The following is a 26,797-nucleotide window of genomic DNA, read 5'->3' as shown; positions in this document are numbered from 1 at the left end:
CTTTTGCTGTTGTATTCTCTGTGATGCAGAATTCAGGACAAGAGGTTGAACAATCCTGAGGTAAGCCTTCCCAGGAAATCAAAGATGTGGTTTCTAGGAAAAAACAAATCCGCAGGTGTAGAGGTTTAGTTCAACCTCAAAATCTTTTCTAGAGCCAACATGTTACCTGCCTATTGAATCTGTGAGTCAAACCCTCGTACAAGTGAATCCAGAATAATCCCACATGGGCCAAAATTTTGATTAACAACACTTTCACTTTGCAATCCCATGCCACTTGGTCCATGCACAAAAAAATCCAAGAGACAGGAACAGTCCAGGGCTTCTGGAAGCTCTGAGCTATTGGCCATGATGATCCATAATACATAGCAAGCAGGCATGCCTATTCTCTGAAAAGTATAGCAGAACTTTTCATGGCACTTTTCAGGTTCTTAACAATGCAAAGTCCAAGGGACAAGAGTCAAAATCAGGTGCAGAGGGTTCAGATACCAAAAACAGGGAGGTTTGGGAGTGGTAAAGATGAGAATGTTTCTAGTCAATGCTCCCAGCCAGGGCATCTATTTCAAGGCATAGCTAGGGCTGCAATAGCTGAACAATTCCCTTTCCATGTCCCCTGCCCAAACAAAGTGTTTCTCTTCTCTCCTTCAGGGACGCTTCAACTGGCCAGACACCTCAGAAAAGCTCACCCTCTCTGTTAGGATCCCACAGCCAGCTTCCTTCCCTACCAAGGTCCATGCCAGCAACGAGATGAGGGCAGCTTTACTCCCACCTGTTTTCCCCTAAGAGCACTGACAGAAATAAGCTTGCACTGATTCCGATATCCCACAATCCCAAATCCTTGTCAGATCCCAATTATAAACCCTAGGGTCCACTGCTACATTGGAGCTGGTCCATCCCATTCTCTGCGCTCTGCTCCTTTCACAAACCTATTCTTGGTTTCCAGCATAAGCGGAAGTACTGGAGTTCAATTACCTTTCAGGCACCTTCTGCTTTGCTCTGTTATGCTTTGCTTCCTCTTAGATGCTTTAAGTAAGTCTGAAGCAAAATATCGAGGTTCCCAAATAGTCTTCCTAGATATTGTAAAAGCTTTCTGTGAAAACAGCAGCAACAATTCTACCACGCACTCATTCTCAGATCTCTTTCAGACAATGGTTCTGCATCTGGCCATGTGCCCCTTTCTCCTTTTGCCTGGATGACATTGTATATTTTGCAAATGAGTCGTGGAAGTCCTTCAGCATAAGCACAAACTACAGTTTGGCATGCCACTATTCAGCCTATCTTAGGAAGGTTTGCAGTGGTATGTTAAGACAGCAAGCGACATCCACTGACTTCAGAGGAATCCCCATTGAACTCCATGAGGTGTACTTCTGGATAGGGATGTCCGAGAATGCCATTATCTTTGCAAATCATCAGAGGTTTTGTGTTACATTTCTGTACCACCCACTAGCCAAAGCTCTCTGGCTGGTTCACAAAATTAACCCAAAATCACAAATGACTGTAACATAGTAAAGCATAGTTTAAAAACACATTTAAAACAGAACAAATCCCGAATAAGAACTAAGATAAAATCCAGTCATAATGCAAAGAGTTCATACTGTACTAAAACAACTTTTTAAAAAATCTTAAAGCACCTGGGAAAATTGAAAAGTCTTCACCTGGTGCTAAAAAGATCACAAAACTAGTGCTAGGTGAGCCTTTCTGGAGCAAGTGTTACACAAGTGGTATCCCACTGCTTAAGAAGTCATCTGCTGAGTAACTACCCACCTTACAATTGTAGCAGGACCTCCCATGGATAGGGCTCTGAAGTCAGTCTTAAGGTCCAAGTAGGTGCATATGAAAGGAGAACACCCTTCAGGCTAAACGGAACTGAAAAATAAAAAGACCTTGGAGTAATTGGGTAAATATGAGTCAACAGTATGATGCAGCTGCTCAAAGGGCATATGCCATTTTGGGATGCATTAATAGCAATATTACTTCCAAATCATGAGAAGAAGTAGTTCCCCTATACTCCTCAGACCTCATCTGGAATACCGAGTCCAGTTCTGGGCACCAAGATTTAAGCAAGATGCAGAAAAATTAGAAAGGGTCCAGCGGAAGGCTACAAAAATGATCCAGGGTTTGCCCTATGAGGAGAGACTGAGACAACTGTACATGAGAAGAGACGACTGGGGGGCGGGGGCATGATATCCCTCTATAAGTATCTCAAAGGATGTCACATAGAGGAAGGTCAAGATCTCTTCTTGCTGATGCCAGAGTGTAGGACATGGAATAATCAATTCAAGTTGTGACAACCCAGATTCAGGCTGGACATCAGGAAAATCTTCCTCATGGTCAGAGCAATGCAACAGTGGAACCAGCTGCCTAGAGAGGTGGTGGGGTCTCCCACACTGGAGACATTCAAAAAGAACCTGGACAGCCATCTGAGTGGGGTGGTGTAACGTGGTGTCCTGCAACAGCAGGGGTTAGACCTAATGGCCTTCATGGCTCCTTCCAGCTCAGCAATGATTCTAAGTAACTTGGCCTTAATTTAGGGCCTTATAGGTTGCCCAGTATGTGCTGTATGCAACTAAAAAGAATTTCAGTCAATTAAAGTGTTACATTAAAGTGCACCATTGACAAATTGTGTTTGAACAATACTGAGTATAATGCCTAATTAGCCCCCCAAAGTTCAAGGAACAAGAGACATGCACCTGAGAATATTCTCGCAGTTGAGGATTATTTATTTATTTAACATAACTTGTGGAATACTTTCCCCAGAAAAGCTCATTATGGTTTTATTGCAAGTCTCATATCTAAGTTACCTTCCCATATGTAAATCAAAGATGAATCCACAAAGGTAAGGAAAAGGCACTTGAAGAGCATAAAAATAAGGAGGATAAAAAAGAGAAAGAGGATTTTCCAGCAATGTTCAAGATTACATAGAGAACCTGCTCAGAAAGACAACCTCCACAAATAGAGGGTGATGGAAAAGACAATGGAGGAGATGAAGCTGGCATGTTCCCCCAGCTCATGCATTTACTTTCATCAGTTTCAGGATGCCTGAATAGGCCTAAAGTATTTTGTAAAACAGCAGATGCATCTCTTCCTAGATCTTTCCAGTACATGCAGAAAACCGGCCATTGGAATTCAGAATCTAAATGAAGCTGCAGTAATGTCTGATGTTCTATTCACCATATGCTACTTGGCGGGAGGGAAACATAAAACTTGTACAGATTTATTTATCCTGCCAAGTCACCAGCACTTTTCTTCTGCATCTCAAGACAGAATGAGTCACTTCAGAAGAGATGGCATATTCACAAATAGTGCGTGCATGCATATCATGTCTCCAAGATCCCCAGAGTTCCAAGTGAAATATTTATGCCATTTCTTCAGCCACATAACCCCAGGTATCTAGCAGACTAAGCCCCATAAAACAAGTTTGCAATAATGTCTTCCAATTTTATTTCATTTTATTAGGGATGGAAAAATCAGCAAGCCTTGACCCATTTTTATTTTTTATTCCTACAGTAAAATTGTGCATTTTGGAGCATATTTTTGGAAAGTGTGTACCCAAATGCACACCTTCTTCCAAAAGAAACTGTGAAAATCTGTATTTTTAAAAAGAGTATTTTTAAAATGGCACATTAAAAAAAATTGCACATTTTCCAAATGAGAACACAAGTTCAGGAACAGACAAGCTTTTTCTGAAAGCAATGCGCTCATACTTGTGTTTAGATTCAAAAGTGTGAATGGCAGCATACTCAAGTAAAACATGAAGCCAAACACAATTTTCATCCCTAGGTTTTAACTCCAAAGTATAAGTGAGTATGTTTTGCTCCAATTACTTCAAAAATCCTTCCTCTGTTCCTTATTCCAGGGTTGTCCACCCTCAATGCATGTAAGCCTCTGAGGCAGAGGCTGAAGCGCATCCAAAGCAGGGGCAAAGCACTGTGGCAGCAGCCTCCATGGCCCTACACCACACATCCTGCCATCACCCAGATGGCCATTTTCCTAAGCCATTGGCCCACACCTCCTCCCCTCCCCTCCCCACTAGCCCAGCGTGCCCCATTAGCCTCTCTGAGGCCATTTTCAGACTGACCGTGGCAAGGTAATTGGCCATGCCAGTTGTAAGGAAGGGTGGGCGTTGCTCTTTGCCTTAATCCTGCACAGTGTTGGAAGGCCTTGGAACTGTGCCTTTATTTAAAGAAATGCCCCTGGACTCCCTTTATTCCTAATGGCCTGTTTGTTTAGTCCTGTTCCCAGGATCAGCTGGAGGAGATCTGACGGCAGCCCGTTGGCTAGAAAAATCAGTACATCCAAGGGAGTCCTTGAAATCCCAGACTTTCGGCAGGAAGATGAAGCTTCTTATGAATGTATTGCAGAAAATATTCGAGGAAGGAATGTTGCAAGAGGCCAGCTGTTTTTATATGGTGAGCAAAGCAGGTTGGTTAAACATGAAATGCCAGTAACACAAAATGCATCTTGCACTCCATAGATCATATGTATTCCTTAGAAGAATGTATTGGATACAAAAATAGATCAACTGATTAATAACATGAAATGGAATTGTAGTTTAGAACGCAGTGAATGTGAAGTATTGTGCACCAGTGGTAGATTGGACAAATATAGATCATAGTATACCAGTGCTAGAAGGGTTAACTTATATGTGTATTTATGTAATGCAGAGAAACTTTCTGTTTACATTGGGTATGGGGAATAGATAAATATGTTAACCTAGAATCAGTAACTCTAGAGCTATTACTTGAAGAATTTTACTGGTTCACCAAAATAGTTCAGCTGCAAGGGTCCGAGATAAGAATTCCCCTTTTTTTACTTTCCACTTGCTGATACCAGAGTGTAGGACACAAAATAATCAATTCAAGGTAAAGAAAAAAGTGCCAATGGCAAGATTTTGGGAGTCCTTGAGAAGGGAACCCTCAGCAGGACCTTTTAACCTTCTAGAAGCAGGGCATCTGGACTGAAAAATCCTTTATGTTCACTTCAGCCATTTTGGCAGCCCAGTGCAAGAGGAAAGAGTAGGTGTCTTTTTGAAGTGGGGCAGGACACCAGAAAATGCCTGAATTTGCCATGTTTTAGAGAAAGTTATATTTATAACACAAGTATTCAAAACAATATTGGAAAAGGAATGCTTAGCTTGGATGGGGTGGATTGGACTACCAATGGAACTAGGAAGTGGACAGATGTAGGTCAAGTATTTTCTATATTTATATAGTAATATTTCTTTCATTTTCCCTTCGTTCTTTGTTAACCTTTGGGGTTTTCTTATATTTCTGACCAATCCTATTATCTATCACAAAGCCTATGTATAGGTCAAGTTGGGCAACCTTTTCTGTGAAGGACGACATACTTTCATGGGTAAACTGTGAGGAGCTGCATGTAGCTGGCTAGAGACAGCAGAGGGGATGGCCAGAACCCAAAGTGCTCTTCTTTTATCTCTTTCTTACATTCCCTTTTCACAAGATCGTCTCTCATCCGTTCCAGAGTGCAGGACACAGAATAATGTACATAAGTTAAAAGAAACGGATTTAGAGGAATCATTTCCTCATGGTTGGAGCAGTACAGCAATGGAACCTATTACCTGGGAAGGTTGTGGGCTCTCCATCACTGGGGGCATTCATTAAGTAGCATCTGATGGGATGGTGTAACTTGGTGTCCTGCACCAGCAGGGAATTGGACCCAGTGGCCTTCTGGCCCCTTCCAACTCTACTATGCTACGATTCTATTATTCTATCTCTCTATCTCTCACGCTCTCGCCCAGCCCCAGATTTCTTTTGCTCCTTGACCTACTTCCTTGCCATGAAGCAGGCTGCCAGGCAAGAGACACTCACCTGTGCCATTGATCTGAACTGATCCCATGCAGATGGCCCTGGAAATTAGGCTCAGGGTTGCATGAAATTAGGTCAAATATATTAAAGCACCCCTGAAAATGTTGCCATTTGTCTGATACATCAATGCGGATGAAGGCAGCGAAGCTCAAGTGTTTGCCTCAGTGTGGTGCAGTGGTTAAGACTGTGGGACTGGAACTCGGGAGATCTGGGTTCTACTCCCCGATCAGCCATGCAGCCAGCTGGGCCACTCACAGACTCTCAGCCCAACCAGCCCCACAGGGTGGCTGTTGTGGGAATAAGACTAAGAAGAGGAGGAGAATTATATAGGCTGCCTTGAGTTCCTGAAAGGAAAAGGGTGATTCGCAAATATAGCAAGTGGCCCTAGCTGCCCAGAGAGCTTATGCAAAAGTTATAAATATATAAATAATCAGGCACTCTGTATGGGAATAATGTGAGTGCACAGTGTGGGGGAACATCTCCTTTGCCATATCTGTTGCGCTTTACTCGTGGAAGATGCCTGTCTGAAGAAGAGATGCCCTCTGCCAGTGGAGGCTCCCTGTGCCAGCCGGAGCACTGGAAGATCAGCGCGCTTGCTTGGGCAAAGAGCCGCCCTTGGCAGAAGAGGTGCTTCTCTTCCGACAGAAACTCTCCACAAGGGCGACATATTTGATGAAGGACAGGTGGGCTGGAGCACTCCCTTTTACTGAGCAATTGCCCTGTTCAGTTACTGAATGATTATTCATATATTACTCTTATTTATATCCCTCCTATTCCAAGTGATTGGGACCTAGTTCCTTTGCCAGAATGTCCCAATAAGTTCTACTAGTGTTACAGTTCCTGCAGTAGTTGAAGAAAGCCATCTGGAATAGGAATTTTCGCTTCTTGTGTGCTTCATCCATTTCTAAATGTATATTTCTTTATTAATTCATCCCATAACATGTGAATGTCTCATAATCGGAAAGACAAAGAAATAACTACTTCCTCTGCACAGAGTCCTTGACAATCCTCTTGTATACATTAGTTTAATTTAATAACCTTCTTCGTGTGAATTTATGGGTTTAATTTGTTATATGTGCCAAGACTTTGGAAATAGTGTAACCCAAGTAAAATAAAGTTACAATAACTCTGCTTGTTTGTTTGTGACTATAGCACTCCCTGAGTGGAATAAAAGAATTAAGAATGCCTTTCTCTCTTTGTACGACACTTTGGTTTGGGAATGTAAAGCAACTGGGAAGCCTGCACCTTCATACAGTTGGTATAAAAATGGTCAGCCCCTCTCCCCAGAGGTAAGATCTGTCTTTGATTATGACTTCAGTTCAAAATGTGTAACTGATTCTGTCTTTTGTCAAGCATTTCGTCTTCTATCTTTCAAAATAGAAGATGGACACATGGATAGGCTATTAAAGAGAATGCTTCTCACTGTTCGTTTAGTCTCCTTCAACTCTTCGAGAAAGCTAAATGTTTCCCGCTTGGTCTTAAGAGAGATCTGACTCATCATAGCAGCTGACACTCTTCTCATAAATAGCTCTAGCTTCAGCTAGGCTTTCATATCAAAACTGGCCCGTCTGCTTTACAGCTTCACACACAAGGACCCCCTGTCTAATTTTCCTTTCACTTTTCCCTTCCACCTGCTCTTGGTTGTTGTTTTCCCCCCACACTTGGTGGCTTGGGTTCATGAGCTGCACATGCCAGTCAGCTTCCACTAGAGATATATAGGGATTTTGTTTATGTTTACAAAACACATGAGCATGCTCTCTTTGAAGCACTGGGCATGAGCATCAGAATGAGTGCATGCTTATCAAAAATATTTGCAAAATCATTCCCAATTCCATTTGCCCAAATTTCCCAATATGCTCAAATTCCTTCAGTAGGAAATGGAAGAGATACATGCATGTTTGGGGAACTTTGGACACATTTGGAGAGAAATCATAGTCAAATCATAGTCAAAAAACTTATTCCTATCCTCTTCATGTTAGAGGATATTGCAGATATTTCTATGATAATACTATCGTAATATAAACTGTCTTGCTAGTGCAAACAAGCTAATGCGGTTAACTGTAAATCCCAATTTCTAATTTGTACTATGCACATTAAATGGATAGTTAAAACTGCAAGAGTAGCCCTGGTAGACCACACTCTCTAGAGTGGGGTGCCTCAGGCCAGCTGGTGACCTGCAGCTGGCCAGGGGCCCCAGTCTACCCCTATGGAGAGCCCCAGACAGTTATAGCCCTTTTGCCCCACTGTTCCTCCTTCAGTGGTTTCCCGGCCCTTCTCCACTCAGAACATGGTGAGGAAATGCCTCACCCTCAGTCTTTTTATTTTCAGTAAAAGCTCAAATATGCTTCCATTTTGATATTTTAATCCTGCTCCATTTGCCTTTGGCTCTGCATGCCTTTCGAATGTAGCACCTCAAAGCTTGTCCAGAACTGAATTTGGCCCTCAGACTAAAAGAGGCTCAAAGCTCCTCTTTCCAATAGGCTCCCTTCCAATAGTGACTGGTCAGATGCTTTTGGGAACCCCACACACAGATCATGGAGGCAACCTGTGGATGTCAGAGAGTCCTGCTGCTCTTGAACAGAGAAATTCCACTTCACTTCTTTAGCTGTCCCATATCAGAGAGCAACAGCCAATACTGCTGTGCTCCAGGAGTTTGTCTTTTAAGGCCATCTCAGCCAGTGACTACCACATCTTGTGGCAATACATACTCTAAGACAGTTATGCATTGCATGAAGTTTTCCTCTGAACCTATTACTCATCATTTTCACTGGGGGATTGTCAGTGATAGCATTACAGGGAGGCTGAACAGTTTCTTTCTCTGTATAGCATCGTCTCAAGCATTCAAACATTCATTTGCCCATCATTTTCGCTTATGTGAATATTTATTATGCTAAAGTGCCGTAATGTTGTAGGGCTCTTTCTCTCTCTCTGAATGTGTGTGTGTATGTGGAGAAGAGGGAGATAGAATGTGTCCAGAATTCATTTTGAGGACAGCAAACAGCCTGCAGGTAGAACTAAGTATGCAGAAGATATTTGTAGTCAGCTCCATAGAAGTACAAAGCAGATAAGTAATGGAATGCTGTTAATTAGATTGCTGTGTACCAGCCATACAACCTGGGGCTGTGTTCTCATCAAATTTTTAAGCTAAGCAAGGTTGGAATGGGTCAGTACTAGGAGGAGAACCCTCTGAGGAAAACTAGAGTGCTGAAGAAACTGTTTTGTTTTGTTTTGTAATTCAATAAGAGGCACTCTTACTGCTGCTAAGATGTTCAGAAATTGAAAAAGATTTTGTACAATTTACATCATCTTAAAATTATTAAAAGGGCACACAGGCGCATGTTATTCTTCATGGATACACCAAAGGCAAGAATCATGTGTATAGCATGGTGATCACACAGAAATTGTGCTGTCCTTCATTTCTGTGGAAAGGAACCGATTGGGACTGTATACAGAACCCCCTGCATACATCCAACACACAGAGGAGTAATTACGTGGCACCTTTTGGCCCTGCAAGCAATGTTATGGCTGCCCTATGAGCAGGTTCAAACAGCCATAGGTGGCCCTTCACAAACTTGGGCCGCAAACCATTTATGATTTTAAAGTTAAACACTGATACTTTGGGTTGGGCACAGAAATGTACTGGCAACAAGTACAGATGGTACAAGATCTGTGCAATATGATCTGTCCAGTGCTAGCAGCCATGTTCTGCATCAGGTGACATTTCTGAGTTGTCTTCAAGCATAGCCCTGCATGGAACACAAAACAGTAGACCAGTGTGGGACATACATAACTGAGACCAGTTTTCATTTCCATAGCGAATACAAGCTTACAAAATACAGTCTTGTCTACTGCCACCAGATTTCCACCAGCTTTCCACAGATAGTGATGTGTCCAGAAAGCGCCCTTAGCTACAAAACTGCCTTCTTCACTGAAACATTCAGTGGGATTTACTGGCAAAGGGTGCATTTATAGAAACAGAGACATAGAGGAACAGAGTGAGTCAGAAGCGGTCTCCTGGGCCATCCAGTCTGACCACCAGCTCCAGCCAGCTCCACTCATGACATGCCCACCATGTGCATGTCCAGCCTATCCTTAAAGACCCTCACCGATGGGGCTTCAATCTTCTCCCATAGAAGCCCATTCTATACCCTCAGGGCCCTAACTGTCAGGAAGTACTTCCTGGCATCCACCCTAAATCTTGGTTCCCTGAGCTTTGCTCCATTGGAACATGCCCTGCCCTCCCCTGCAGGGGGAAGAAAAAGGTCATGGCCCACCTCTGTGTGGCACCCTCTCATGTCCCTTTATGTTGCTAACAGGTCCCCTCTGAGTCTCCTCAAGGCTGAAAAGACCCAGCCCCTTTATGTCACCAAATGAAATTGTGGAAATTCTGCTTTACATTTCCTGTATTGAAATTTTATAATAAAAGAAAAAGAAAAATAAAGTGTTAGAATCGTCTTGCATGAAAATTGACTGAATTTATGTCGCCCTATATATTTTACACATAGCAAAATAATTTCTTTCCTTAGGGATACTAATGCATAGACTTTAACATTGATACCCCAGATATCCCAGGCCAGAAAACCATGAATTTGTCCATTCATAAATTACACCTAAAACCCACCTATTCAAAAACCTGAAAGCTTAAACCCATTGCATTATCAAAAGTGGCCATTTGTTCTTCCAATGTTGTAATATTAGTCTTTGAGCTGTCAAAAGCGTACAGATAATCCATCTTGGAATGCTAACCTGTTTTTATTGTATTTGCGGTTTGTGTTTTTTATAAATCGTTGTGAATTACCTGGAGAGTGTTGGCTATCAGGTGGCATACCAATTAAACAAACAAATATCCACTCACTCACTCCTGTCCTTTCTAATTTAAATGTCCAGTTAGAAGGAATATTTCAAGGGTCGCTGACTCTATACTGTCTGGTGCCCTTGAATGGCACTGGTAGTGAACTTGGGTAAAACTGATTTTTTTTAAATGTGGTGCAGTCGGATGAGTGTGGTCACTGAGGGATTTGGGGGGGCGGGGTTGAGTTTGATGTAGGCATCATACCTGCTGGCAGATATGAATTCTCTCCAATTCTAACAGAGACCCTTTCCCTTTCAGTCAAACTTTCAGTTTTAAACTCTAGACTTGGGTGCCATTTTTCTTGTTAGAAGCAGGCTATGAATCAAATCAATCAAATAAATAAATTGTATGACTCCTTGAGTAATATTAATGTTTGTTTCCTTCTTGCTTCTTAAGGAAAGAATTCAGATTGAAAATGGGACTCTTACTATAACTATGCTGAACATTTCAGACTCTGGCCTCTATCAGTGTGTTGCAGAAAACAAATATGAGTCCATCTATTCCAATGCAGAGTTAAGAGTAATAGGTGAGTTAATGATGCCTTGAAATGAATTTGCTGAAAATGAGAACTCTGGAATGAATAAATACTATTTCTTATTTATAGGCAAGTTTAGGGGAAAGGGCCAGGGGCATTCCAAATGTAAAGAAAGGTAACACAGAGAGCTGTCCCATATATGTGACTCCTAAAAAGTCAGCTCTATTACATCCTGGGCAAAGGGAGACTTGCCCCCAGGTAAGTGTCTATAGGATTGCAGCCCAACTCATTTTTCTCAGGAAAGCTAAAGCACATATTTCAAGTTTCAGCTCTTCTATTTTACTTATTTCTAGCCTCAGCTCCTAGTTTTTCAAAACATCCTATGAAAAAAACATCAGTCGTCCACGTGGGAGGTGAAGTCACAATTGAATGTAAACCAGAGGCTTCTCCCAAGGCAGTTATTAGCTGGAAAAAGCGCTCTGAGACTGTACAGCAAAGCAAAAGGTATATCTCTAAACCTTATCTTGTTTATGTATGTATCAATCCCTCAGGGCCTGGTCCAGCCAAGGCACCCACTTTAAATTTGAGGATGCTTAGGAAGAAATGACACCACCTGTGTCAAAGAGGATACATGCTTTATTGGATACGGAGATGAAATATGGATGCAGGATTTAAAGAAGCAAAAGAACATTTACCGTCCCCTTCTCAGTGACCACATGGGTTTCTTGAATAGGCTAGGGGATGCTTAGTCGGCCTGCAAAGTTGCCTGGGTGAACAATGTGTCAATTCCTCTCTCCAGGCTAAGAACAAAGACGATGCCTCTTGCCATGGATTGTATAAGGATATTCTCCCTCTGTTTCAGAAGCTCTCATTACACACAGGCCTAACCCTGTGCCCCTTCCTGGGAGACAGAGGCGAGGGACCGAGCTGCTTCCCAAAAGCAAACCGTTTCAGTTCTCACAGCTTTTAACTCAGGAATATAGTCAGGAAAAGCAGCTGCAAGGCAATCATCTCTGGTGTTCTTCCTGAGATGCTGGAGGCCAAAAGGGCCTGGCATGGCTCCAAGAAACTGTCAGCTGTTTGACACTGGGTACGTTCACTGCATTACCTGTTGAATCTTAACAAGCTTCTTGCCATTCTTCCAGTACAGCCATCATGTTACAATATGTAATTCAGAAGCACCAGAACAATGTTTCTCATTCAAATCAAGTCAAATCAAATTGAGCCAGTGTGGTGTAGAGGTTGGACTGCTGCACTGGGGACCTGGGCGATCCAGGTTCTAGTCCCCACTCAGCCACAAGGCTCACCAGGGGACTGTGGGCCAGTCACTCAGCCTCTCCTGCCACACAGTATGTTGTGGAGATAAAATTAGGAGGAGGAGGAGGAGGAAGAGGATGTAAGCTGTTTTGAGTTGCTTGAAGTGAAAAGGGCAGGATATAAATGTAACAAATAAAAAGATCGTGGCAGGATCTAAAGAGCTAGTTATGGTAATACAAGGAGTTTATTTAATCCATTTAATCCATGGGTATAGTTGTTTTTCATTCTTTTTCTTTGAACAGCTAATCCCCATGCCCTATCACAACATGCTTTTCAAAATCAGTGCCACGTGGCACAGTGGAGTGTTGTTGAAGGAAAAAAAAAAATTATGTCCTTTTGGTCTCACAGAAGCAGCTGTGCAGTGCTATGGATACTGCATCCTTTTTGGAAAGCTGCCTACTCTGAAGCTGTATTCCTATGGAATTTTACCAGGGTTTTGTGAACCAAATATTTTTCAAGATAAGAAGGTATGAACAATAGATTGTGACCACCATGAGCAGGCCATTGGGGTTCTTAGCAGGTAGCAATAGTGCTACACTTACGTGGTAGTTCTTAGCATGTGAAGAGCTGTTTATGTGCATTATTTTCATACATCAACCAGCCTTTCCAGCCTGGTGCCCTCCAGACTGCAGCATATACCATCCCCAACCAGCATGGCCAGGAATCCTGGGAGCTGTAGTCCAAAACATGTGGCAGCGCCAGGCTGGACAACATTACCTCAGACTGAAGGCCTGATTGTGAAATTACTTGTCAGTGTTTTGCAGGGACATTGCAGAGCTCTCCAAATGCACATCATGAATTGCTGCCCATGAATGGTAACAGCCATGATGATTTGGGGCACATGAAGGAGTCCCCAGATTATGGCCTAGTGTAGTTTGGCTGCTTTCCCCCAGTACTTTTTCTGATGCTTCATTCAGTTGTTTTCCTAGATACTTTACACAGTGGTCTCATGGCCACCTTGACCATAATGGATGTAGAACAATCCATGGTCAGAGGATTCAGAATACCATGACCTGCTGGCAAGTGTCCAGCAGAGTGAAAGGAACAGCAGCCATGCCCACCCGAAGAGCACAGAGGGCTCAACAGTCTTCTCAGCTTGCCTGGCAGCGGATGAGGAATGTGGCCACAGAGGCCCCATGGCCCCTGCCCTCTTCTCCCTACCCAGCAGCACACACACTTTCCTCTCTCCCTGGATGAAGAGGTTTCTGTGGAGTCTAGGTGGGCTGAAGGCAATCTTCACTCAGATTCTGCTCCTCCAAGGTCATATCTCTGCCTACAGCCAAGGTTTCAGGGAATCTCCCAGGGACCATAGGATTGTTCTGTTGGTGTGTTTTGTATTGGATTGTCTTTTGATGCTCTCTTTGGGTCCATAATGAAAGGGGCAGGAGAGACACACTTGATGTCCTCAAGTTCTACCAACTTAACTATGAATTAAGGGGTTGAGGTTGTCCGAGTTCCATGCAAAGCTCAATGAGCCTCCTTTACATTCCCAGTTGATGAGATGTTGCTTTTTTGTTTGAGCAGGAAAAGTAAACATTCTGGCATTTAAAAAAAAGTTTTGGAAGTATGCAACCAATCCATACTTTCCCTTCATTGACTAAAGTGTGATAATATATATTTTTCCAGAATGCACCTTTTAGAGTGTACATTTTTCTCAACTGTGATTTTTTAAAATCAGCATTATAAATTCAGGATTGTGCAAGTGTTGCACAAAATATCTTTCTGTTTCCATTTGGAGTTGAAAGTGAGGCAAATTTCCTTCAAAAAGATATAATCAAAATGAGATTCTCATACAATCCAGGATACCTAATTTTATCTTGTAATACCCTGTATTACAGCATTCAGTATTTCAAAAGTACATATGACATTTATATTTTACATTTCTAAAATGTATAACTACTCAGTAAGGGACCATTTGTTCAAAATTTACAACCATCCTAGAGACCATGTAATGCAAAGTTTATCAAAGAGATGTTATTTTGTACTGCAAAATTAGTCAAGAGAGCAAGAACACAATATGATACATGTTTAGACAGAAACAAAATGCACTACAAGGTCCATCATTCCCTTAGTCAGTGAGAGCCAGTGTGGCCTGGTTGTGTTGCTGGACTGGGTCTTGGGAGATCCAGGTTCTGGTCCCTACATGGCCATGAAGCTCACCAGGTGGCTTTGGGATGATCGCTCGCTCTCAGCCTAACCTACTTCAGAGGGTTGTTGTTCTGAGGATAAATGGAACTATGTAAGCTGCTCTGGGTTCCACACAAGGGGAAAAGGCAGGATTTAATTGCAGTGTTGTTGTTGTTTCTGCTGCCTTGAAAAATAGTTGAATTCTGAATTGTGTAGCCACTGCACATAAACAGGAACAAATCAGTAGTCAGTCCACACAGGAATTCAGAGCAGGATGGAAAGAAAGGTTGCATACATCAGTTTGTGGTCAAAAAATGAGAAACACAGAATCTCTTATGTTTTTTACAAGACTTAGGAAGTAAATACATTTTAAATGTGCTGTGTCACATCATTAGTAAAGATTATCTACTGATTCCTAACAGAATACCGAAGGAACTTCAAATGCATATTATCAAATTATGCATATTAACCTAGGAGGATTTATTAAGTTTTTGAAACATTTTATTAGGGTCCTTAGTAGAAACCTTGTTGTTGTTGTGATGATAATGATGGTGATGATAATGATACATTGAAAGTCATAGTTTGAATTTTGGCTTTTGAAAAGATTGACTTTTTAATGAGAAAGCTTTTGTATATCTGAATGACTCCTTACATTTTAAACAGTTGCAACTAACTTCTCAGGGCATCGCAAGCGTATTGGATAAAAACAGCTAAGGGTTTAAACCCTTCTCATATCTCTGTCCCTTCGAAGTCCATTTTATTTAGAATAAGATCTATGTTTGATATAACTGAAGATCAAGTAGGGGCTGGATGCTCTAATTTTAAATGGAGGTTTTGATGGGGCTCTGCACTTTATGTTATTCTGTTGACAAGCATGCTTTATTAACAAACTTTCCTTGGTGAGTTTTTGCATCACAAAACAGATAAGAGAGTATATAGCAATGTAAACTGCTGTGCATACTAACCAATGAATGCAGCTATAGGTTACTCATAGGGCAAAAATTCAAGCAACAGAGTCAATGCAGAACTCATGTGGGAAGCTTATAATGCCTCTGCATTTCCAACACTGTATATAATGACATGCAAAGTGTAACACAATCCTTGTTTTCACTGTTTATGCTTTTCAGTGTTACCAGGCAAGACCTCAGGTTGAAAGATTTAATATTCCTACAGAGTAAGTCATGTTCTTAATTATAACATTGAATATAAAATAAGAGGAAGGCCAAGTCTGTCTTTAAGTAGACATATAAAAACAGAAAATGCTACAGAACTGGTGGAAAGCAACGCATATTTCCACGTTCCTATTCATTGGCTTCTTCCAGCCTGTTCCACATCAGCCTATTTCCTTATGTTTCCTGTTTTACTAGATAGAATAAGAAAAGGTACATGACTGTAAATTAGGATTTAAGCATGTCCATATTGATCCTTTAAAAATCTATTCATAATCAGAGTCTTGAAATCCGTGTTGCTTTAACTCTTTCTGTTTTGAAGCACCACATTTAGGTATTGTTGCTGAAATATTCCTTTAGTGTTCAAATCCAAAAATTCTGATGATGAGTGAAATGCTAAGCTAATTTCTGTTAGAGGAATTTATTCTGTCTCCCTCCCATTTTTAATAGCGCCAATGCCACGTTTTAACCCGGGGTGGCCCTTGGCATAATTTCATGCTGCCCTTTGCCTAGTTTCTAAAGCCTTCTTAATGCAATGAGTTCAGGCCTCTGGTGAAAGCAATCTGTCCTTTCTCTGTCAGCCAGCTGGATAGGAAAGAAGAATGTGAGAGGAAATGGGGTGACCTACCTACTTTTAGTTCTTGCTGTCCCTACTACTAGTATTATCCTTATTCACCACCAGTATTGGCCTCCATCAGATTATCTTTGAGGGAATGTGGCTTTCAGTGGGATCTCTTCAAGCAGAACATTTGCATTTACAGTTTTTTTTAATTACCTCTGCGGGCTTTGGCACTGGAATCAAGACAATGCAAGCTATCTGAGGCAGCTTTACCATAAAAACAACATAAATGCAAATTGATCTCTCCTCTTGAGGACATACCTGTATTACTTAGTGTACCAATGGGATTGATTCCTCAGCCGCTAAGTTTAATTAATCACTTCAGCTCCATTTTTGGCTAATGGGGAAAGTGACAGAAATCAAAGACATAGATTTCCCTTCATGCTTCCAGTCATCCCATATTGTATCATCTATTAAGATATGAAAATGCATGCAAAATTTCAGGCCAGTCAGCAGAACTGACTTTTAGATGACTTTTTCTTATTGCCCTTTTGTAGCTAAAACCATATTCACACCATGTTGTACTAAAGGACAACCTCACTGGGGCACAAAGTTGCATTTTCACTTTTCAAAAGTGTGACTTTAAAATCCCAGCACTGTGCAAAATACAAAATTCCTTTTCTTTTCTTGAAATTCCCTGCCTCTGTCCCCCCCCTGAGCTGGGATTCCTAAATTTGCCTTAAAAAATTTAGTATTGACTGAAATTGAGAAGCAACTCTAAACTTAGTATTTAAATTGGAATTTATATGTAAATTCCTGTATGAGTATTTAATGTCGTATGATGTTCCCTATGATTATACACACATCTGTTCATGATTTTAACTATTCCCTTGGCTGTATGTTTATTATTAATCTTCATAGGCACATTTGATCCCTGATCATATATCATCATGGAGTGTTGTACTAATGGGCACGTCTTGCATTTGCAAGGAAATAGATATGTATCTTCAAGCAGGTTGACTAAGCTGCAGAGTTCTGTGAGTGTTCCTTCTGGGGCCTCAACTTCCCAGGCCATGTATTCTTTTACAAGCTCTTCTGGCAGATTGGCTGATACCCCAGAAGGGCCCTAAAAGTAGCATGGGAGCTGCAGACAGTAGAGGAGATGGCCCAAATTGTCTCCCCTTCCACTATCATTTGCGAAAGCTTTCTCTGGACTTTGGTTGCTGATTACCTCTTGGAAAAGGTCATTTCATCATGGAAGAGACCTTTGGATTCAACTTTTCCCATCATCCAGGGAGGTGTAAAGGAATCCAAGACAGTATCTGAAAAGTTGCACATCTCCCCTTTCTGTTTGCTTTTTCTGTTTGATATTTTAGAAGACTGCTGAGATGGGTCAGCATCCCTTTTAGAAGCTCCACATAATTCATTTCCTTATCACTGAACTTTTGTTTCCTAAGAAAATGAGAGAAGAGGGTAAAGAACACTAGCAGAGAAACTCTGATAGGAAAGGGTCAAAGGAGAGTGTGAAAAATGATTTCTTTCAGGTAATAAGCAAGATGAAGTTTTCACTTATCTCTTCCCTATCAGTTTTAGTTCTCATGGCTTCCTTTGTTGTCTTGTCACTTCTCAGTTGAGAATGACAGTTTTTTGGCCTCACTTAATTAAAACTTTTGCAGATGCCCTTTGTTGGATTTTTTTTCTTTCTGTTTGAAACTGTGTGGCACCACTGAGAACATGTGAAACGATTTTAATGAGTGGCCTTCAACTTTCTCCGACTGTGTTCTGCGCGAAGTCCATCAGGAACTCAGGAACGTTCAACACAGATCTCACTCAAATGACGTATAAGGCATCACCAGTTGACAAGAAACCATGTGCATCTAAATTAATAAAGGGAAATAATACTTTAGCTTCCATATACCACAAAAACGAGAAAAGCATGAGCTGGATGCTTCCCTGCCTGCAAGAAAATCTTTGTCAGACTCAACAGAGCCCTATCTTCCCTTGCATAGCCCTGATTGCTCATTGCATCCTGTAATCTTGCAATTAGGGGCATCAGGTCCACCCCCCGTTTTGGGTAGGTTGCCTGGCCCTGTGCACAGAGGTGACCAATGCATGAGAGGATCCTCTAGAACTGAAGCAACTTGGCTGATACACGATATAGGGATGGAAGATATTGCAATACCTGTTTTTGCTGTTTATGCATTGATATTTACACCGTGCTTTAGCCACAAAAGGCTTCCAAAGTGGCTTCCAAAGATTACTGTTGAGAAAGTCCCTGTTCCAAGGTTCCTATCCAAAGAAGATGACAGAAAGGCAAAAGGGATGGGAGTGAGAAGGGGAGAGGAAAGCAACACTCAGTAGCTCATATTTTCAGACAAACAGTGCTTTAGCTGTTCAAACGAACTGTGCTTTTAGCTGTTCTTTCTAGAAGGGAAAGAAAAAAAAATCCAGCCACAGCTTTTTCCAACTCTGACTAATGTTCGGGCCACCCTGCTGTTCTGTTCTTCCCGAGGGACAAGAGTTTGGGGGCATCAGGTTTTGGTGTTCATAACTTCCCAGTTCCCTGGATTTCTCACATGCACTACCTACACTTTTTTATATGCTGCTACTTTTTCTTTATAAAAAATATAATGTTCTATATCCAGCAAGTATGTCTTTTGATATTCCCCCTGCCTTGTGATGTGTATACTGTACAACATTAACTGAAAATGAAGTTGAATTAGAAGTAATTCACCCTCAGCAAAAGGTCAGAAAAATCCCTTTAAACGATCTGTAAACCTCTTAATTACTGCATTAAGTACTTTAAGCTTTTTATCATGCTTCAATTTAAGCTCATAAGAAACTGTATTTTAATTCACCAATTCCAGTTTAGGCAATGAAAATAAATCAGCTGTTGGATTACATGGAAGAATGACACCATAGCCATCTGAGATTGTCCCAGATAATCAGATATCAGGTTATTTTATTTTATTTTAGGCCATATACAATGAAATGTACAAGGGAACTGAGATTTTGATCTTAAGGAAGTACAACAGGGCAGGAAGAGGGAGTGTTGGACTGCAACTCCTGTCATCATTCTTCTCCATTCACTACCTTGGCATCCCCTAAAAATATGTTCTAGAAGGTCTCTCAACAGTCCATCACAAGTTTTGAGAGGGCACAGGAGCGATTTCTGTCTCTCCCTTTCTGGTCCATTTTCTCTCTCTTCTAATCTCTCTCTCTCTCACACACACACACACACACACACATCACAAAGAAAAATAAAATAGAGACTGCTTATCTACATAATGTTTCCTAGTGATAAATACATGTGTTGTTAGTTTAGATACCCCAAGGTGCGTTAAGAAAATAACAAAGGTAATATAATTGCCTTTTTAATTAGCAGAAAGCAATGTTTTTCTCTCGAGTTTATTACTGCTAATAAAATTATTTACTTAAATGTCTTAAATAAGCCCACTCAACAAGAATATGGAACTTTGTTTTCATCCAAATTAACCTCAGTTTTAATAGTATGCATTACATTTGTAGTAAAATTGTGCCAAGTTTCTTTCAAAGCTCATTAATACCTACTTGCTGATAGAAGACCCTTTCATAAACATAGCTTTCTCTTATTGTGGTAGTGTTAGCTTACAGATTTATTTATTTATTTATCCACATATTTATAAAGATCATGCATAAAAGTAGACAGAATGACATATACAAATTACAGGAATTAAGATCCATTTCCATGGCAGTACTGAAGGGAAACCAAACCTGTCATTGGGCTCAGTTTATTCACTTGACCCAATTCTGTGGCCTGTAACAGTTGCATGAATCCTTTCAAAAGTGGTGCAGCGCTACACGTATCTACTTGGGGGGAAGTTCCACGACATTCAATGGGGTTTTCACCAAGGTAATTAGACTTATGTCAGGACTGTCAGTCTCGGTCCATCTCAAGCTGTGTAAGCGTGTCCACATGCATCCCATACCTTTAATCTGCCACCGCATGCCTACTTTCTAGGGTTCTAGGATATGTGTATGAATTTAGACAACAGAGGAAAAGGCAAGAGCGGTTGGCACCACAGCAGGGCACATGTTACATTTTGAAACATGCCTGCTGGCACTAGCAAGAGTTGATGTCAAAGTGGGTAGGTTGATGGATGGTTAGGTGGGTATAGAATCAGGAGATCCATGGGAGGTGGACCTGGATGCTCATTCACTTCCAGTCAACATGCAGGCATGGCAGACATCCACATAAGCGCTTTGCTTCCTACCTTCTCCAGGGTGGGTGCAAAGCTTCCCCTTCCTCACATTCCTCCATGGGGGCAATGAATTCTGGAGGACTTTAGGACTTCTTTCTTTCTCACAGAGGTCGTTTCATTAAAGGTGTCTTTCAAAAGCAAAGAGTGCCTCAGCTTTAACTGAGCCTCTTGCATTACAATATAACTGCATGAGTGACCCTTCAGCAGGAAGCTTCCAGCATGACTGTTCAACTGCAGGCTGGGCATAACATGAGTCTTCATGGTCCACAAAAATATCCATGCTGATTCAGAGAAACCTTGTTCTGCAGACTTGAGTGTAGTTAAAGGCAAATCAAACATAAAGTTCAGGAAATAAACCAACATCAGTAATCTCTAAGTGGAACTGACTTCATAAATTAAGGGGAAAATTCCATTAAGGTGACGTTTCAACTTTATTAAACTTCATAGAATGGTCTGTGGAATATCTTGATAATGAAATCTTGCACCTTTGACTTGAACATTGAACTTCTCCCACATAATGTTGCAAAATGATTTTATATTAGAAATCTATGAAAAGTAGAATTGCTTTAAAATCTAGAGTTTCTGAGCAATACATTTTTCTATAAATGCAACTTCTGTAAAATCAGAATTATTGGATTTCTGTGTCGAATTTGTAGTCCCAAATAGGATTTGATAAGAACTGATTGAGGTGACCCAGTGAGGCTTTCCCTAAAAATATAATCTGACTCTCCAAGAAGGAACAGAACCACAATAAAGCAGTTCCTCTGAGATCAATCCCAGCCAGAAGGTCCAGAAGAATACTACATTCCATGGTATTGAAAGCCATGGAGAACTAACAGGGACACACTCCAGTTGGCCAAGGCAATACAAAATGACCAAGGCAAGCAAAGCAACCTCTTTCCCATGAGCATACCTGAAACTAGATCAAAATGTTTGTAGATGTGCCACCACATTTAGGAACTCCTGGACCAGATGTGTCCCCACGTGGTAAACCTGTCCAAGAATGACTTGGAAACTAGAGCAAAATTACCCAATATGATGGTAATCAAAGAGGGGTGGTTTTTCCCATTGCCTCTTTTAGATACAGAGAAGTATTCACAACTAATCTTAACCATTCAGCCAATCCCCCATCACAGTGAGAACAGCAAGATTCAAGCACACATATAACAAGATCCAGCTCTCCAAGGACCTTCTCTACCTCTTCAAGCTATACAAACTGAAAAGTGTCTCTTTTAACTGGAGAAGCAGGAATTAACAGCACATCAACAAGGTCTGCCTTATTATGGTATCTAAATCAATACAGATACAAATGATTTAACCTGTAAAGTTGTTGCAGATTGATCAGTTAGCTATCAGATTATCTTCAGTACCATTTTGTGGGTCAGGATGGCCTATTTCTTCACCAGTGTCACATTCAAGGAATAGGATTTCATGTGGGTCAAACTTATTCCAAGCTTTCCACCAGTGTCTTTCTGGCCATCATTCCATTCTTTACACTGGTCCTATTCCTATCCTTGGAAACCAGGGGCTTGTCTGGTTTTGCTCACTGGATACAATGTTTAGGAATGACCGTGTGAGGGATGTATGAAAATGCTGTTTCAATTTGCTAAGCAGCTGAACTTGCCCCATTCATGACCCTGAGTGCAAACAGGAGTGTGTTTTTACATATTGCCAAAATTGTAACCACATTAATAAGAATATTTTAAAAGCACTTTGAAAAACACATATCTTTACAAAAGAGCACACTTTGAAAAATGTGCACAGAAATAGGCATACTTTTCCTGATGGAGTGAACTGAAAAACAAGTGGAAACAAAGCAGTAGTAAGCCAAACTGTCTTGAGTTGCAGTATGGAGAATTTTGGTCAGCTTAAACCATTCTGTTTCTGCCATCCTGACACATTCACGCAGACCCAGACTCTATTTCTGACACTTCTTTCTGCACAACTGCTTTCTCACCAAGCCAAAGCCCTGGGCCAGTGCAAGTCCACAGCAATCTAGAATTATTACTCCTGCCTCTCCGGGGTCCTATGAGAAACCACCGCTACCAGTGACCGTGGTCATCGAGGCTTCCTGACACAAGCATAGGGCTCACATGGCTGAACTTGCCCCTGCCACTTGAAAATGAGCTTGCTGCTACTGGGAGGAGGGGACTGGTGCCACCAGGTGCCAGAAGAGAAACCAAAACCAATTCTCCCAGGGTTCCCTGAAACCTGGAGCCATCTCTGCCCAATGCAGCCTACCAGCAATGGATGAGAAGGCCAGAGTGCTCTGATTCTTAATTGGCAATGTGCCCTCTCGCAAGAAAGTAAAGAAAGCTAGCATGCTTAGCTCAACTGTGTGTGAGTTGATGAATATTTACCCAGTCACTTTAGAGGATGCTCTCCATTGAAGGCAGAGAAAGTAAAACATGTGTAAGGTTAGCAAATTGCTAATATGATATGGAAAATATATCTTATATTCACTGGAGCATCATCTCCCCACTTCAACAATTTTTTGCTATGTGGTTGCATCTCAAGTGATGACAATATAGATTTTAAAGTTGAGTCCAGGCAGATTCAACAAAGCAGATGTACCAAAGCAATCTACCGATTCAGCAGTGGGAACAAATAGAAAAAAAAGCTGTCATGCTAAGCAAATCCTGGGGAGTTTGCTTTTTTTGTACTGACACCTGATCACCTCAAACACTAAGCACAGGTGTGAGAATTCTCTTGTGCTTAACAGTTGGTTGAACACAGCCTGTGATAATTACCTCCAAATCAGTGTCTCTGGCTCCACTCAAGTCATAGTTTGTTCTTGCACTTTGCAGATGGCCCAGCAGAGCTACACAATGGAGAATTCTTATTTATTTTCTCTTCAGGAAAATGTTCCCTGCATTATTTCTTTTTATCATGCCTGTGTACCCTCAGCCATTTTAGAACTGGAGTGTGTGTGTGGCCGGGTGAATTTTGAGGTGAAGATTTGTCAGCTAAGCTGTCTGAGACATGCATTGTGTAGTGGTATAGTCATGGGCTCAGACTGAAGCACAGGAGTGTTCCTACAAAGGATTTCCCACTCCGTCTAAGAACTCAGAAAGTTATTTCTGATTATGCACCAAACTTCCTGAAATCATTTGGTGCCTCCTTCATTATCTGACTGGTGAGATTGCAAAAAGCTACCTGGATGACTAATATCCTTTAATAGCACTGTTGAAAATTGCATGGGCCTCATACTTCATAGTGGAAACAGCTCACCATCTGGGATCAAGAACATCTTTCACCCTGTGAAGGAACTGAGTGCAACTGCACCTCCAGCTTTGGATTTATTACTTCCTCCAAAGTAGGTGATATGGACCAGAGAAGAATGCAGACTAGGGAGGTGCATGGATTATTGGTGGATGCTGGTAGGTCTAACCTGTGCTGAATACAGTAACTGATGGTACAGTGAGATTAACATTCAGCTGTTGTGAATGTGCCCAGTTTGTTATAATCAAGAGACTATAACATGTCACTGCAACTGCTCTTAGTGTTCCAAATAATAACAGGTTCTTGTTTTTTTATTATTATGTTTTCCTTTCAGAATGAACATCCTAGAGGATGGCAGCCTGATGATATATAATGCTACCAAATCCGATGCAGGTGTATACACCTGCATAGCAATGAATCAATTTGGAGTTGCGAGGAATACAGGGCACCTGATTGTGAAAGGTACTTTATTGTCTTCATTTGTGCTTTATGCTCATTGGAAATGCACGTTCATATTTGATTAGCCATGCTGAGATGTCAGAGAATATAATAGTACTATCTGAGGCATGGTTTGAACCAAAACTTCATTCTGGAGCAGGGCTGCTGAGTGCCCTTGGCAAACCAGAGGGTGCCTGGGCTTTGATATCATTCTTAGATGGTGATGCTGACAACAAATGTGAACTCAGTTCTCAGGCGCCAGTCTGAGAAAGAAGATGAGCAAGAACAGCTGGGGACAGTGGGAATGAGAAGGTGTCTTGCCCCGGGGCCTTCTGAATGTCATTCCTAGCAACTGCATATTAGGGAGATTTGGCTGAGGGCTGCATTCTGGGCCTACTATTTTATCTGCTTTTGATGATGATGATGATAAGTACAAAGATTAATATCATTTCTGTTCTGCCCAAGAAACTGAACTTGCTGGGCAGTTTTAAACCATTGCTGTCTACTGAGTCCTCACTAGCAGCAGAGTTCTGGGTTCTCAGCCAGACCTGGTCCATGTGTTCTTCCACTGAGCCCACTGAGGTCGGTCCCTAGCAAACTTATTACATGGTTAGGGTGGAGGAATATGTCCGATCTGCTCATTTTCTATTAGGGTACTTCTAAACATGGGATTTGACAATGCTAAAGGAAGATGATCTAGTAAGAAATTGAATTTCTCAGTGAACCAGCTGCAGCAGTGGGTTTGATCCACTATCAGTAACTGACAAGGCCCATTGACAGAGAAAATAGGAAAGAAGGAGCCATTCAGGGGGTTTTGGGGGAGGGGGCTTTTTTCCTTTTTACTAGAAATCCAAAATCCATCTACCAGAGCCTAGTGCAAAAGATATAACCTAGAATTAAAGAATTCTAAGAATTTTTTTGAGTTCCAGAACTGAATGGTGCTTTCATTCCTTGAATACAGAAATGCACCCTGGTTGACCCTCGCTTTCTTAATTGCAGTAGTCTAAATTAGGACAAGACATTATTTTGTTGCTACTGTTGTTAAAGAGCTGAGCAGCCAGTGACCACACATTTTGGAGGGCATTAATTCATAGGGTTGCTCTAAGTCAGAAATAAATTGAAAGCACTGTTAGAAAGCATTGTTAGAAAATTAGAAGGTAAAAATGCTTTCCAATCAACTGCAATCCATCAGTAGTTCTAGATTTACCTTCACCCCAGCCCCATGTTTTAATAGCCATCATTATTTATTTCCCAGGAAAGTTTTAGTCTTACGTGGCTAGTTTTTCTTAAGAGCTTTTTTTCCAATTACCAAATGATATTTTCTTAATTTGCTTAAAATTTCTTTAAAAGTAATGTTTCTATCCCACCAGCTAAGGCCTTGCATTACATCTTTCAAATGATTTCACAGTCTCATGTCATTAGGATCAGTGCGAATTTTGTTTTGATTAATTTTTCTATAAGAATGTACCAAAGTGTGCCCTTTTCTTTATATCTGGGACAAAGGGAGCTAGTGATTAAAAACAGATTGTCCATCAAGGCCCTGGTTTTGAGTGCTTTGCTCTTGAAAGTCTGGGTTTAAATCCTTATGTGTTCATTGATGCCAGTATTGAATTGTGTTGCCATTTCCTTTTATTGGATACAACCTCATGTTTATTAACTGTGATAGGAAAGCACTGGAAAAAGATATACCTACTGAATTTGCCAGTTCCGATGGATGTTAATTTAGCTTCAAATAAATTTTGAAAGAATTTACCACAATTCATAAGTTTCTTCATTTTGTGTTAAAAATAATTTTTAGAAATTGAAACTGGAAGAAAGCAACCCATCCCTAATGTGAGCCAATTCTGTGATTCCATAGTCAGATGTACATTTTATGTATTCATTTATGTATCACATTTCTATCTTTTCCAAGCCAAACAAATTTTGAAATAAAACTGTTGCTCTGAGATGATTGTTTCAACTCCAGTCCATGCTGCTTTCTGTCCTTGTTGACTTTTAAAAAATTGCTTGAATTGAGTATGTTTGTTGTTTAGACACTTTAGATTTTTGTTTGTAACTGAATTTTTTTTAATACCTGTATGTCTCACCTGTAGTCCAAGAAGCGCAAGTCAGACATTGGTCTCCTATCCCATTTTATCCCCAACGCTGCTCTGTGAGGTCTGTTAGTCCACAATTTAACTCAAGATAGTAACTAACTCAATGGGCTTCATGGCTACATTGAGATGGGAACTTTGGTCTCTCCTTTCCTAGTTCAACAATATTCCATGGCTCAAAGTATACTGTCATACAATATGTAGTATATTCATTCACAGCAATTATACCTACCTTTCTTTTCAGAGTTTAAGGCAATATACAAGATTTACCCCCTTAACATACATATGATTTGTCTCAGGGCAAGAGATAGTAACTTGCCCAAACCAGTGAGTTTCTTGCTGAACTGAAATTTGAGCTTGGGTTTTCCTAATCCACTCCCCAGTCTGGTACCCTCCTGATACTTTCAGTGTTTTAGCACAACTCCCAGCCAACATGGCCAATGGTCAGGGAGTATGGGAATGGTCATCCAAAATATCTGAAA

General features: G+C 41.0%; 1 protein-coding gene across 1 annotated transcript in view; it reads left to right on the top strand.

The window, feature by feature from the left end:
• CNTN6 (contactin 6) overlaps positions 1-26,797 on the top strand; it is a 136,790-nt gene that overhangs the window by 70,074 nt on the left and 39,919 nt on the right. Inside the window, 5 exon segments of the mRNA XM_044451876.1 lie at positions 4,228-4,406; positions 6,975-7,111; positions 11,071-11,200; positions 11,503-11,653; positions 24,119-24,246. Of these exon segments, the coding sequence (XP_044307811.1) occupies positions 4,228-4,406; positions 6,975-7,111; positions 11,071-11,200; positions 11,503-11,653; positions 24,119-24,246 (725 nt within the window).

The sequence above is a fragment of the Varanus komodoensis genome, unplaced genomic scaffold (assembly GCF_004798865.1).
Source record: "Varanus komodoensis strain SLA01 unplaced genomic scaffold, ASM479886v1 scaffold6_4, whole genome shotgun sequence".
Classification (NCBI taxonomy): domain Eukaryota; kingdom Metazoa; phylum Chordata; class Lepidosauria; order Squamata; family Varanidae; genus Varanus; species Varanus komodoensis.
This window is presented reverse-complemented; position numbering and strand designations above follow the sequence as displayed.